This window comes from Centruroides vittatus, unplaced genomic scaffold (genome assembly GCF_030686945.1).
Source record: "Centruroides vittatus isolate TY-2023 unplaced genomic scaffold, ASM3068694v2 contig_1154, whole genome shotgun sequence".
Classification (NCBI taxonomy): Eukaryota; Metazoa; Arthropoda; class Arachnida; order Scorpiones; family Buthidae; genus Centruroides; species Centruroides vittatus.
The window spans coordinates 2,696,053-2,712,457 of record NW_027120741.1 but is presented as its reverse complement, the minus strand read 5'-3'; the positions used below and the strand labels follow the sequence as shown (position 1 = coordinate 2,712,457).

Below are 16,405 nucleotides of genomic sequence, written 5' to 3'. Positions count from 1 at the left end.
TATTGGTTTTATTTTTTCTCCTGTCATTTTTGATGGATTACAACTTTTATTTTTTTTTAAATTTCAGTAGAGCCATATCAAGTGTTTATAATTTTCTAGGCAAATATTTTACTTGATAACTAATATTTAACACTATTATTCACAGCTGAAATAATGTATAACACTGTTATCTTGTACATTATTTCAGCTTCTCATATTATTGGTGTTTAGGAAATTTGTACAGGTTTCTTATCATAACACAATTATCCTGATTTTTTATGTATTACATTTTACAGCTTTATAATAAACAAATTTTTATTATAGTATTAATAAAATTATACATGTATTTATTTGTAGTAATATGTGTGTGTATATATATATATATATATATTTAATTAAATACAAATGTTAAAAATAATTTATTAGTCGATCTTCCTTACACACCGGTGATTCAATCAAAAAATACACTTACGTAAAACCAGATAACCGGAGTGATTAGTATTCGGGTCGCAAACGTTTTCGTAGCCTCTTCTAGGCTCTTCTATCACTTTTAACCCACGATTAAAATCGATATATGCTACGATATCCAAAAAACGTCAAGTCCGTATAGCCTACAGAAGATGCCAGACCATTTTCCAAATACTCCGTAACGGAAAAGATCCTCCGAACCCAATCAGACTACCGGGAATATACACCATCCCCCTCAGAGACCACAGATTTGACAGAGATATGGTCTACATTGGCTCCACCAAACGTACAATGGGGATAAGGATTAAAGAACATAAGGCGGACATAGCACACAAAAGGCTCACAACAGCTCTCTCAACATATGCCACCGATCAAGAAGTCACGGCGGACTTTACCGCAGCTCGCATTATCCTCACCACTAACCACCCGGAACATCTCAAATTATTGGAAGCTATGGAAATATACAGAGCAGGATGTAACACCACGTGCATCAATTTTAAAGACGAGTTGGCCCTTTCAGCAGCGTGGCAGTTCCTGCTGGAAGATAATTTTTAAATATTAACATCTTCGCCGCTTCGAAGCGCATGGGCTACACAGAAGGCGATCGTTTCGTTTAAAAAATATGTTGGAACGTTTTCACGTGACGGAATTCGAAACTCGTTTCTTTCAAAAAGGAATATATTCGAATTTATTACTACTAAGCCTGAAGAAGAGCCTAGAAGAGGCTACGAAAACGTTTGCGACCCGAATACTAATCACTCCGGTTATCTGGTTTTACGTAAGTGTATTTTTTGATAATTTATTAGTTTATTATTATTATTTATTATTCTTTCATTAAAGAAAGCTTTATTATAAATTATAATGTTATGTATATAAAATAGTATGTAATATTTTTACAACAGAAACAAACAAACAAAAATGTATTTTAAAATATAAAACAAATCATTAACAAAAAGTTTTCATTTTTTGATAAGGATGTAATTTTAATTAGAATATTGTCTTGTTTTAAGGTAGGGATTGTATGTCAGCAGGTTCTGTATAAATTTGCACTTCATTCCAAAAAGATCCAGATGATTACAGATGATATGTAGCTATTTACAATTAACAGAAAAATATGAAATGTGTTTAATATAATGAATAGCATTTTAGTCTAATGTTTCTGAATATAGAACAGAATTGTATTATACAGTATTGAAAACATTATTGTAGAAAAATACATACAAGTTGATATATTCATTACAGTGAGAAGCATTTAGTGTAGTTTTCTGTGTTTGCAATGTCAAGCAGGAGAAGCATGGTTTGCTGACTTACTATCAGTTTCATTAGTGGCATTAGATTAGAGTATTAATTGTCAGAATTACTTTTGTGCATCTTAGGGTAACCTAACCATTTTCCATCTCTGTGAAAACAAGAATCTATGTTAAGTTCTTGTTTCAATCTAATATGAAACAAGAGTTTATTGTATTTTGTTTCATAGTTTTTAAGCTTAAGGACCGGTAAAATGTCTGAAAAAGTTCTACGGATCACTATGTTATATAGGCCTGATTTTTTTAAAACCTTTGTGGGTATTGCCATTGCCAACATTTGGGACATACTGTGCCATTTATAACATAATAAATCTAAAAGCATGCTTTGAATACATATGGAAATATAAATAATTAAATTGGAAGTAAACTATTAAAAGTGAATCATCATTGACAAAATTTTAATTTTTATTAATTTAAATCTACCTGTGGATCACGTGTCTCATCATCAGAGATCACACTGGTTTAAGTGCAAGGATGAGTTATGATAGCATTTTAAAAAATTTATAATGTATAATATTGGTATAAAGTATAATTTATTATTTTAACATTTTAATGAATTGTTATTTAATATTTGAAAAAATTATTTCATTCCTATATATTTTTAAATTACATAAAGTAGACATTATTATTTAATTTAGAATTTTGAGATGATGTTTATATTTCAAATACAGGTATTCCTTGTATAACATGGTAGTTATGTTTCAAAAAAGTGCAGTGTTATGCAAATCTGTTCTATACAAAATAAAGGACTAATGTAAAACATAGGGTTAGGTTTTAAAAATTAACAAAAGTATACTGTTTGTTTTTGTTAATAAGAGAAATATGTTTATTAAAGCAATCAATAATTAACTAACAGTAACAAATTAAAAGTACTGTATTACACTTCAGTATTAATTTTAGTTAAACGAGTGCATTTTCTGAGCTTGTTTTTTTGATCTTAGTCAGAAATATCAGCAACATCTTCATTTTTTTAAATTTTTTCCATAAAAATTTTTATGCATGAGAAAATAAAAATTTTATTTTATTAATTAAAAATTTGTTCTAGTGGGTTGCATTTGTTCAATTGAGTACTGAACAATTTTTTCTCCAGAATTTGTGTTTAAATACCGAATTGTTTGAGTTGGGAACACTTCAAGTACAGAGATATTGCCGTATTTTGTTTGTCGTTTTTACAAATGATTACTTACCTACAGTTAAAAACAAGTTTAATAACACTTAAACATGTTTAAATAAAGTTTATTAAATACAAAGATTGATCTATAAAAACAAAACACAGTGACAGTCTTAAAGGCTAAAGTCTTAAAGCAATGACAACACCTGGTTGATAGGTAAGCTGGGACAAGGAAGAAAAAATTGCACTATCAAAATAAACTTGACAAAAGGCACAAAAAAAATTGAAAATTTTAATATTCTAAAATCTTTGGGCAAATTTGAACTGACACACATGCTTACACAAGAAAAATATATTGAATAATGAAGTTTGTTCTTAAAAATTGCAAAATTTTGTAAGGAGGATTTTCCAAATTCTCAAACTGTGTTAGAGTGAAACTGGAAACTGTGTTGTATGGGGAATATCTCCAATTTTCCAGTCATGTTAGAGCAAAACTGTGTTGTAGAAGTACCATGTTGTATGAGGGATACATGTGTGTCAAATTTGATTATAATGTTGGTTTTTAAACTTAAAATAGATTATATTAATACCATTTATAATATTTAGAATATAAAAATGAAAATAAAGACAAAATGGATTTTGAAGAAACAACTGTAAATGCAGATACGAAACCTGATGATAAAATGTGTTCTTCTCCAGAAGAAAGTACAGAAATAAAAAACAGGCAAGTTTTTAAATATTATTAATGTCTGAATCATTTACAGCAACAGTCTTTGACTTTTAGACAATTTGCTTTTTCATATGTGATACTTTAAAATTCCTAAATTGCTTCTTGTATGCCAAATTTTCATTTGTATATTCTCTGCTGAAAACAAAAGTTTTGAGCCATTATGTAATAGAGAGGTTGCAGCTGATGTTTTCATTGCAAAAATGTGAATGTCTGATGTTCAACGCTGCCATTTCGTAAATGTAGAAGTTTGACAATGGTGTTTGGAATATCAGTGGAATCATGTTCCAAATGCTATTGTCAAACTTCTGGACTTACAGAATGGCAGCGCTGAACATTTGATGTTCACATTTTTGCAATGGAAACGTCAGCTGCAACCTCTCAATTGACTCCTATCGATTTTGGCTTCATGTGCCTCATTTGACTCCTATTGATTTTGGCTTCATGATTTGGATTTTGGCTAATGTGTTAATAATTTTTAGTAAACATCTAGATCATTTATGAAATTTAATTTTTATTGTTTATGTTTAATGTATGATTTTAACATTTTAAATAATGTTTTATATGTTGTAACGTATTATGCATTATTTGCACTAAAAAATTAAAACTTTCTTAGATTTTATAATTTTTTTTTTAGCTTTGTTTTATGGAACTTCTTATATAGCATGCAGTTCTTTTATTCAATTTTTGTGCACATTTTCAGGAATGCATTACATTCAGAAATTGAAGACTGCCTTTACAGATATAATATTGCTAAATATATCATAACTATATTTTTTTAAAAGCACTTAATATTTTGACATTGAGTCTTGAATATTTAAGTCACCATAAGTAAAGACAACTGAAAAAGTTTAAAAGATTGTAATAATCTTTATATTTTTTAAATTATTATAAATATATTAAAAATATACAAATTTAAATACCATATATTCTGATATATAAGCTGAACTCAAATGGATACATTCATTGGATTAATTTTAATTTTTGTTGAAGTATATAAATATTATGAAAAAAATTTTAGTAAAATAAAGAAAAACTGAAATTTTAATAATGAAATTAAATTTATTTTTGAAATTTAGCAAAAGAAGCCAATTACTAGGACTGACAACAACAGAATGTGTTTCATTACCTGAAGTTGTTGTAGATTCTTCAAATCTTCCTTTAACATTCAATACAAATAATGAAAAAATTCTAAAATTCTTTTGGATTGATGCATATGAAGATTACTTTAAGCATCCAGGTATGTAATAAATATTAATAATTAAATATGCATATGATAGTAGAATATACAAATTTTTTTTCTGTTATGCCTAAGCCAGTTGTTCCCAACCGGTGTTCCGCGGAACACTGGTGTTTCGTAAGCATCTCCCAAGTGTTCCGCAGATTTAGTCGCAAATCGGAAAGTGTACAATCGTATTCAAGCCACCGAATATCAAAAATTAAAATCATAAAATTTTCATAAACTTAAATATATATGTACGACTCGTACTTATGGAGTGTACTACCATTTCGAATAAGATAAAGACAATGATAAAAACTGAATGAAATATGTAAAAAACATCAGGCACAAGTTTCCCATTAAAGTTATTTAGGTATATTTTTTCCTGTCTTAGAATTGGCGTTAATAATATGAGTAGAGATTTTGAATTATAACTGCTCAATTCTAATAAAATAACTGATGACAAGCTTATGTATTTCATATTAACTTAAGTAAGTGTTCCGCTAAAGAAAATTGCTCACAAAAGTGTTCCGCATCCTAGAAAACGTTGGGAACCACTGGCCTAAGCCAATGAAAAACAAACTTGTTGTTTTGGAAGTGATAATTTATTAACATTGTGAAATACATATGAATGGAAACAACAATGTAAAACTGCATTTTCTGATGCATATTATCTAATTTTATTATTTTATACATAAATAAAAGTGAAAATTTAATTTATTTTAACATATTATATTAATTTACATTTCATAAACATGCATTTGATAAATTTTGAAATGACATTTTGGAAAAACCATGTTGTTTGGCAGTATAAATTATAATTCTCTATTGCCGTCTTTTATACTTGTATTGTGCATATAAACTCTCCTTATAAATGTGCTAAAAGTTGGGAATTTGCATGAATACAGATCAAAAGCATTGTAAGTTTGATCTTACGTGGATTTAAAATTCAAATATACAAATGTTTTATAAGAAATTAATGAAATGCCAGCTATATTTATTTATTTATAAAATTTACAAAATGTATAAAAACAACAGTATGATACAAATTGCATCATTTCCCATAGAAATAAATGCATTTTAAATTTATATATGAGCTGGTTATTATGAGTGTCTAAGCCGAAAGTAAGAAGAAATCAAATTTATTTTACTAATTATTTGTAAAATTGTACAATTACATTAAAAAAATACTTTGCAGAGTAAATAAATTTGTTTTTTATGATAAAAAATATTTAAAAATTTTTACAAATTCAAAAGATGAAATATTTCCAAATGAAAAATATACGACAGATCATTTTTATAATCACAGGCTCATATATCATTTAAAATGATTTGTATGCACAACTAAAATTTTTCTTTTATTTAATCGTCACCAAATATTATTTTTCTGTATTCAGATGTATTTGTTTAGAAGTTTATTTACCTCAAAATGTTTTATAACAGATGGTTCTTATATTGTAACAGCTGTAATTATCAAATGGCTGAAAAACCATTTAAATTTAATAAATTTTACTCAATTAAGATGATGATTTGTATATTATTGACTAATAGTCTCATTATAAACTGAAATTAATAAAGAGATACTTAAAAACTTTATTTTTTAATGTCTACGTTTGTGTGTTTTTATCTTGTATATTTATTTACATGTTCTGTATTTATTTCTTTATTTGTTTGTATATATTATTATTATTTTTTATTTATTTATTTATTTATCTTTGTTTATTTATATAATAATTATTTAACTTTTTTCTACAAAATGTTAATTTGTTAAACCAAAAGAAAAAGTTTGCATACAAAAGTCAGTTTTATAATGTACCTCTAAAACAATAGACTATAATAAGATAACATTGAAAATTAATTAATTGTTAAATTAAATACTATATCATTAGTTTCAATTATTAACAATCTGATCTCAATATTCTTGCCATTAGGAATTGACCTTGTCTTGGGGGCAATTTTACAATTACCTAAAACTATTTACAAAATATCAATTTTCCAATCTTTTACCAAGATCATTTCTTTCTAATATTTTCATAATAAAATTGTATAGGTTAAAAAAATCTTACAAAAATAGATATTTTTTGTAAGATTTACTTATTTTGTATACTCCTAAGTATAATTTTAAAATTTGTTTTATTATAAAAGCAATGAGATATTTAATTAACTCTCTCCATTCTCTACTTTCTTTTTAATATTAGTGAAATATTTATAAATATGCTTTATTTTATAAAAATAATTTTAAAATATCAATTTATGAAATTGTAATTATTAAAAGCAGTAGAATTATTTAGCAGATAATATAAATAATTTATCATGTTTTAACAATGAATTTAGTAAGTGAAATTGATAGTTTTATTATTTTTATTGAATTTTGTTCATTCAAGAATTTATTGAACAATGTTTTATTTCAATCTTATATATGTCTGAAATGTAAATTGTTCTAATTACTAAATTAAAATAATTTATTCAATTATTATAGCCGAAGAGAAATCTGCTTATATAAATGTCTTTAAAAATGTAATTTATAAACTAATTTCGTAATTACGATAATTTCAAAATAAATTTGTTATTAAAGTTCAATATTGATAGTTTCAAAATAATCAAATAAATATGAAAACATTTTTTATAGGTAAAGTATATCTTTTTGGAAAAATTTGGTATGAGAAAGCAGAATCATTTGTTAGTTGTTGTGTCATAGTGGAAAATATTCAAAGGAAAATATTTATACTACCACGTTTTAATGTAAGTACTATAAAAATTTGTTTTGAAATGAAAACATAAAAAGATTATATTTTATTTTAAGATATTCGCTTAATATGTTTATTTTTGGAAAACACCACAATACTCTAGTTTACAATTTATTAGCGAGGTTGAGGCCGACGTTTTAAAAACGAAAACGTGTACGTTGGACACTCAGCATCGCTTTCCTGTGAGCTTAGAAGTTTGACAATGGCATTTGAAATGTCAAGCATGATTCCACTGACTTTCCAAACACCATTGCCAAAATTCTAGGCTTACAGGAAAGCGGCGCTGAACATCCAACATACATGTTTTCACATTAAACTTCAGCCTCAACCTCGCTATTAATAAAATTAATTTTTTGAGACAAAATTACACCCAAAAAAAGAAAGTAAACTTGATTGTAAGTTATTTATACATATCAAACCACTTTTTACATAACATCAGTTTCTATCACAGTCCAAGTATCCAACTTTAACAATTCAAATTTTTGCTGATTTTTGTGCATTGTTTATTAAAGTATTTCTGAAATTCATTTTTTTTCTGATTTTTGAGATAATTAGCTAGAGTAGTTTTAATTAAGGATGCACCGATTAATTGGTAAGTAATCAGTAATCGGCCATTTCCCTGATTAATCAGTATTGGCCAGTTTTCCTATTGATCAATTTTGATAATTGGCCAATTTTGCATTTTAATATTTTTGTTAAAATGTTACATATAAGGCTAGCAATAAAAAATAATCAATTTTTGTTATATATGTATTATTTATTACATGACAAACTGAATATTAAAAAAAATTTTCAACTTAAAGTATTTCTTTTATCAATACATATTATAAGGTATAATATAACTTATTCAAAACTATCTCTTTTATTTAAAGTTTAAACTTTAAACATATAAAACAAATAAAAATTTTATATTCAAACTTTAAAACCCTTACATTGTAATGCAAAAACATGAAAATTTTACCATTTTCAGGGCATAGCCTATTTCTTGCCAGCTCATAAATGTTATCTGCAGTGCCGAAAATTCTTTTACTTTCAATGGAAGATGCTGAAGCATTTAGATATTTTATAGCTATTTTGCTCAAATTAGGAAAAAGTTATTTTGAATTTCACCACAAAAATGGGTCACTATGTCTTTGTATAAGAGGTAAATGTAAATATATTTCTAATTCTTGATCGAAATGTTTGTTCATTTGTTTTGTTTTCTTTTTAAAAACATGCTTTTCTTCATTCTTTCATTTACCAGAAGCTAATTCATCAAATAAATTAGAAAAACTTAAGCCCTGGTCACACTATGCGATTTCCAGCCGCACAGGCGACTGCAACCGCGACGGCTGTTCCCGTTAACTAGTAATCCCCTTGAAAACCGGCGCGACTGCAACCACAGCTAGAAACAAGAAGTTTGTTCTACTCGTGACGGTTGCAAACGTGCATCCAATCAGAAAACGTCTTTGTGCCACGTCATACTTTGTGTTGTATATTTGTCAACATATCTTGATTATAACATTTGTATTAACCGAGTTTCAGTACATTTAAATGCTATATTTGATATAAATCAAATCTGAATTTATAAAAGTTATTGTTAGATTTATTTTAAAAAGTTTGATTACTTTTAATAATATACAATTGAATAAAATAAATGCTGATATAAAAGAAAAAATATATTGATTATAAATGAATTAAATCATTCAAGCTTTCCTCTAAACCACTTCAACCCTCAAATATTCACTTTTATAAGATTGATAAATAGCATCCAAAACTTCTGGGATAATGACTGATATCGAATTATGGCCCACTCTAAATTGATATGTCAAACTACGAAACGTTTTGCCTAAATTATATATAAGTATTGGTATTCATACGGATATATCCCCTATAACCTTCGGCATCCGAAAGCCTTAATTCATTCATCAGCTGGTGAAAGCGAGATTGTTTAGCCCGTTTATTTTCATTTCGCCAAGTTTTAACCCAGCATGAATGTTTTCTCTTATTTTTCTCTTCGTAAATTCTCGCCAGTTTTAACAAAATTATCGTCTTTTTTCTTTTATTCATTCCAGAAAAGGAACTGCTTGCTATTTTGATAAGAAAAGTAGCTAAAATTCCGTAAACACTCTGAAGTAGAACGTAAAATGTCGGTGAACACACGAAAGTAGACAAAAACAAGCTACTGTAATTTTATTGGTTTATTATTGGGTCACGTGTTCTGAGTTGCAATGTCAACGAACAATGTGTGACCACGAGAAGACGCGTGCGACTCGTGCTTGTTGCAGTTGTGGTCACCTGCGCGGCTGGAAATCACATAGTGTGACCAGGGCTTTAGAGGTTCTCCTCCATTTTGATCATCTCCAGAAGAGAAGTTTCAGAATTAAATTTTTTTTGAGATTTTGAATTATCAATATCTAAGCTATCAATTGTCCATGTTTTTATTTTCTCTACCATATTGAATTTTCTAGTCTTCCTATTGTAGTATTAATGCCACTAAAGAAGCTACTGCTCTTTGCTTTTGATAAGAATAATTTCAGTCTCTATTGTGGGAATCATTGAAGATGAGATGGTTTCTTGTTTGTTACCTTCCACAGTAATTTCTTTGAATGGTTTTACAGATAGAACAATTTTTTCAATGATAAACCACAGATATGTAGGAATTTTATTATCTATAGCATATGTAACATAGGCTTTTTGCTGTTCCAAGTTTCTTTGCAACTTGTATGTAGAATTCCAGCAAGTAGAAACATGAATTAATTTGTGTTTTTGCAAACCTAACTTGTTTTGCGAATCTTTCAATTTGTTTACAGCTACAGCAGAATGATTAAAATGTGTGTCAATATTTCTATTAACTGTGATTATAATTTTCACATCTTGTTGAGAAAGTATGCATTTGTTTAGTGTCAGCTGCAGTGTATGTATAAAGCATGATAATGCCTTTAAGCTGCAATTCCTGATTCCAGTTACCATATTTGCTCCAGAATCTCTCAGTACTAAGAATATCTTATCACTTGTCAACTTATACTGTTCCAGAACATTGTTTATCTGTTCACTGATTTGTGTAGCTGTGTGGGAACCTTCAGAGTGAACAAGTCACAAAACAGCTCTTTCTTGCTGAAAATCATTTTTCAACCAATGGGCTCTTACACTTAAAAAAGAATTGTTTGTAGTTGCTGTTCAAATATCAGCAGTTAGAGAAATATATTTTGCATCATCAATAGCTGCCTGAATTTTTGACTGAACTTTTTGAAATATATCAGGGATGATATTTTCAGAAAAATGTTTTCTGTTGGGAATAATGTAATTAGGAACAATTTTTTTTAGTAATCTTTGAAATCCTAAATCACACACAACAGAGAATGGCTGTATATTTACTTATCATTTCGCCAATCAAATAATGAACTTCTTTGGTTCCTTGATCATTTATATCCCACAACTTTTTCCTTCTTTATTAATTGAGTTAAAGTTGTTGTCTTTGGATATGAGTTTCTGTTTTTACTGATGAACATCCAGCTTCTTTGGTTCTGAAACTTTCTCTTTTCATCTTTCCAGTTTCTTTTAAAAAGTTTTCATAATGACATTTTTTGAGATGATTTATCATGTTTGTGGGGGTAAAAGTTTTAGAATTATTTCCACCTCTCAATATAGAAGTCTGGCACAAATTGCACTTGGAAAACTTCTTGTTTTTATTTTTCTTAAAAGAATTTCCAAGCAATACTAGAAACCATGAGGGATTTGGATTTGGCTATTAATTAAATTTTAAAAGATTTTCAAAATAATAATTTATTATTTTAATTTAATACATGAATCTGAAAAAAATAGCTTTATATTAAAAATTATTTTTATTGTATGAAATTTTATATTTTTATTAAGAATACATGATTTCATGAGATAACAATCAGAATATTATTTAACTACTAACACAATAAATTATTAACACTAATTGGCCAATTAATCGGTATTGACTGATAATGCGTGGCCGATTAATTGGTAATTGGCCATTTTGCTTATCAGTGCATCCTTAGTTTTAATGTCTGCTGAATGGAATTGATGAAATTATTATTTCTTTGACTTTGAAAATACACAAAAATTTACAGGGAGTCAGATTGAAAAAAGTAGAGATCAAGGAAGAAAAGGATTCAAATATTCTATTAGACATTCATTTACAAAGAACAAACTTTATATAGGAAAATTTACAATGATAGAAAATTCAGTTCTTTGTTTGCCATAGATAATGCTGTGTTCATTTGACTAACTTTATTTGCAAAGAATTTGCTTTTGGGTATTCATTTTTTAAAATTAATATAATCTTACAAAAAAAATATATGCATTAAATATATACTCAAAGCATTTTTTGGTAAATTTAAACCACAGTTTCTCTACACAAAAGAATATATTTGAAAAAAGAATCAAACTTTTTTATCTGAAGAAGATGAAGAAATTTTATTAAAATTGCTTGCAAATGTATCATTAATTTATATATTTTTCTATATTAACTTAACTTTTGAAAACACACCAAAAAAACAGTTTTCTTTTTACTTTAATAAAAATAAAATTTCCTGTATAAAGGCTGCTTTTTTACATCTTATTAGTTCTTGAAGTTGTGAGTTACCATTAACGCCTTATTTAATAATTTGGTTTCTGAAGTGAATTCATAATGCACTAATAATGAGATACCAAAAATACTTAAAATACTACACTCTTTTTTGATCTTCTGAGATGCAGATCATTGGCATTTGATTTGCATGCTTCTTTAACCACTTCCATCACTTCTACATATGAGTCTATTGTATGCTTCATGGCTAGTGCTGAACATTGGGTAACTATTTTTGTATCCAGGTATCCATTTAAAAGATTGTGTATACAACATGAAAGATTATAAATGAGCAAAATGATTAAATTGTAGAAAATGTTTACTAATCTGTTTAGCTGGTGTTTTTAATTGAACATTCTTTCAAATGAATTATCATTTTCACTTTTTGAAAACAAATTTTTAGTTGGTTAAAACTAATAATTATTGGGAATAGGGTTATTTTTTGAGGTTGTGAAGGTAATTAACAGTTTGATTTAATGAATTCTGATGAAATTTTTGTTGGCTTTATCATGTGAAAATTAACGTTGTGACAATGGCATTTTACTAGAGCAACAGCAAAATTTACTTTAGCATGAGAATTTGCTTTATTGGTGTTCATTTTAAGGCAAGTTGACTGTATATATTTTTTAATTTAATATCAGAATAATAAAGCATTGTTTTAAATTTCAGTGTGTTGATGATACTTCTGAAACTTATGAACAAGAGGAATCAAAATTATTAAAAGAAGTTTATGTGGAATTCAAGGATATTATTGCAGAAAAATATAAAATTGATGAATTCAAAACTAAGGTATGTTGTTTAAGATTTTATTTAGTAAATTACATATTAAATTTTTTTTTATTTCTCCTTGTTTTACATTTTATTGTATGAAAGAGAGTACAAATATTCTTTAGAATATCCTAATTAAAATTTCAATATCATTTGATAAACTTTTATCATTTATTCTAGCCTCTTTGATCACTTTAAATGAACTCAAATATTTTTGGTTTTTCTTATGAATATTTGTGTTCATTTCATATTTAAAAAATTGTTTTAATTTTGATTGACATATGTTGTTTAAATACATTGTTTTTCTCAAGATACTGCAAATGAGGTTTAAAAAAGTTTTATAAAATTAATTAGAAATTTATAAGTAGATTATATTTTATCTTTTTAATATTATCAGGCATGTTTGGCTTTGTGTTTGATTTTATATTTATGTTGTTTATAATTCCATGTTTATTTTATTTGTTTCTAAACTAATACTTGTGTGAATTTTACTATTTTTAAAATTTAAATTGTCCTGATAGATTTTGTAAAGTATAAAAATTTGCTGTAATTTAAACACTATTCATCTGAATAAAATTCATTATACTCCATTTAGTTTCATATATTACACTTCTTTCCTCTACTACAAAATTTAATATATCAATAACATGTTTTCTAAATTCAAATCTGATACACACTTGATTTTGGAGACAACAAAATCAAAAATAGTTAACTTGTAATGTGCACACTATATCACCAAACATGCAGCCATGTGAAGTTAATATATTTAAACAAAAATAAATGCATTTTTGAAAAATGTTTATTGTCATGTTTACAGTGCATGATGATTACATTTTAGAATATATTCATTTATGACTCCATTATCAAGTACAGAGGATCTACCAACTAATGCAAAATCACAATCAAAATTACCTACAATCAAAGTTTTAAGAGCTTTCATGTTAATATGCAACAGCATAAAATTTTTCATATACATAGTATCATACTAAAATATCCATATACATGTTCTTCAACATAGCTAATAACTCTGTGCTTAAACTTAGCTTCATAGGAGATTCACTGTTGGAAATTGTTCACTTTTCTTACTGTAGTTCAAAAAGACCATCAAATTGTAATGTGTGCCATGTCTATACCAATAATGTAATACTTGCAAATTGCTGGGCAGAGTGAGAAGTAAATGAAATGAATGAATTGCATTAAGTTGACTTTGTGTACTTGATTCTAATGTGAACTCCAATTTTGGAATCAAGAAAAGTCCAAAAATGGTGGGCATTAAATTAGAATTCAGAAAACACAGTGTGTTTATGTAGCATAAAATATTATAAATACCACAATGTTGATTTTAACTTAGAATTATAAACTCATCAAACAGCTTCTTTTTTAATTAGAAAATTCTTGGGAATTTTGTAATCCTGCATCTGCAGGTGTATAGGAATGCTATGGTAATTCAATGATCCAAAACTACGGTTTAATTATATTTATTTTGGTTGATTACATACATAACTAGATACATTTTGGGCTAACTTACATTTTACAGCCCTTCATCAGTAACTAAAATTAAGAGCACGATATAAATACAAAATTAATTAAACATAAAAATGATAATAAAACTGAATGTAATATATTTTACTTTGTATTGAATCAACCATCTTAAAAACAAAAGTACATGAACATGATATGGAACATATTTCAACAGTACATACAGCAATTGATATGGACTGATACAGTACATTAGATTATGGTTTTTTTCTGCAATCATAATAGGCCATTAGTGTTTAAAGTAAGCATCATGTTGTGTTAAAGTGTAACCATCTTTTGGCCAGGGATTTACTGCTCCCTGACCTACCCACAATCAAGAGATGATTTCATACCACCTGTTGATGACTTGTATCTCTTCACTTGTTTAGCAGGTTAACTATTCTTGATTGCTGTGCTCTTTAAATTACCTTTTGTATAGGTCCTTTTCATGTTGTAAAATTTTAATCTGGTTTTTATCAATTGTGCAATCTGTCTGTTCTTTGTGATGGTACCATGGTGATTGTTTATGTTTAAGTCATATAGCAGCATCATGTTCTTTTAATCTTTTACCTAGGGTTCTGCCTCTCTCTTCTATGTAATAATATGGGGGTTGGCATGTGCATTGTAAACAATAAATGATACCTGCATAATCTGTGTTTTTTCTTTTTTAGTTTTTGTACAAATCTTATTGTGGAATATATTTTTTACTTTATTGCATAATGTGAGGGTATACATACATTTAAATTTCCACATTTTATTTAAGCATTTTAAAAAAATATTTTTTATGTAAACTGCTTCCTGTTTAATATTTTTTATATCATACCTATGAAGGAGGAAGTGGTTGTACAATTTCTTCAATATTAGGTTTGGATAATTATTTAATAAATATTTTTTATTAACTTTTGTTGCTCCTTGTATTATATCTTGTTCTTATGTAGTTCTATTAAAAATTTTCTTTAAATCCATAATGTACACATTCTTTTTGTTTTCATTGGGCAGTTTGAGCAGAAATCTATTGCTTTTTAATATTACAAGATTTTTCAAAAATGGTGTATGTGAAACTGGTTGGCTCAGTTGGTTGGCTCATTCAAAAATGATACACAAGAAATTCAATTTATTCTCACAATCTTTTTGATATCAAACTTAATATTTTTATCTATAGTTTCTGCTACTTTCAGAATTGCACTACTATTGATTTCTTTGGAGTTATAAATTATTAAATAGTCATCTACATTTCTTAAACATAGCACTATACCTGGAGTTTATATCAATCTTAAACAATACGGAAATATATAGATACACTAATTAAACTTATATATTTTTGTTATGTTGTATTTATGAGAATTTAATTTTTCAATTAATTTTTTATAGGTTACATCAAAATGTTATGCTTTTGAAAAAAAAGATGTTCCTTATAAAGCAAAATACCTTGAAGTGAGATATTCAGTATGTATCATTCATATGTGGTTTTATAAATTTTTAAATTTCAACAGATATGATTTTTTAAATAAGTATTTTTAATAGTAGAACAAAAGATTTGATTTTTTTTATTATAAACTAAATTATGTATTTTTATAATCTGTATTTCCTCAATGAAAGATTGGTTTTATAGGAATTTCAGAGCTCAGTTCAGATTTACTTTTTTGTATAAATTGTTAAAATTTTTTAATGTATAATAGATCTTTTTTTATTTTAAACATTGATATTATTATCAATTATTTAATTTTATCAGAATTGGCATGTCTCAAAGCTTGAAAGTTAATTGCAATACTAATAATAATTATAACAACATTAATAATAACAACATATTTAAAACAATAAACACTTGTTTCATCCTAATACTTATTTGGTGTTATAAATTGTGCACATGGAAGTGCACATTAATAAAATATAACAAGCATCATCCTAAATTATCCACAGAAAGACTGACTCTAGTTTGTAAAGAGGGAGGACAAAGCCTTACAGATATTGCCATAGCATATTCT

At 26.9% G+C, this 16,405-nt stretch overlaps 1 protein-coding gene across 1 annotated transcript in view; it reads left to right on the top strand.

Moving 5' to 3' along the window:
* The window catches only part of PolA1 (DNA polymerase alpha catalytic subunit), a 69,126-nt gene that overhangs the window by 13,829 nt on the left and 38,892 nt on the right, over positions 1-16,405 (top strand). The window contains exons 8-12 of the mRNA XM_067275438.1: positions 3,472-3,589; positions 4,672-4,832; positions 7,441-7,553; positions 12,804-12,923; positions 15,792-15,866. Coding sequence (XP_067131539.1) covers positions 3,472-3,589; positions 4,672-4,832; positions 7,441-7,553; positions 12,804-12,923; positions 15,792-15,866 — 587 coding nt within the window. The remainder of the gene's footprint in view (positions 1-3,471; positions 3,590-4,671; positions 4,833-7,440; positions 7,554-12,803; positions 12,924-15,791; positions 15,867-16,405) is intronic.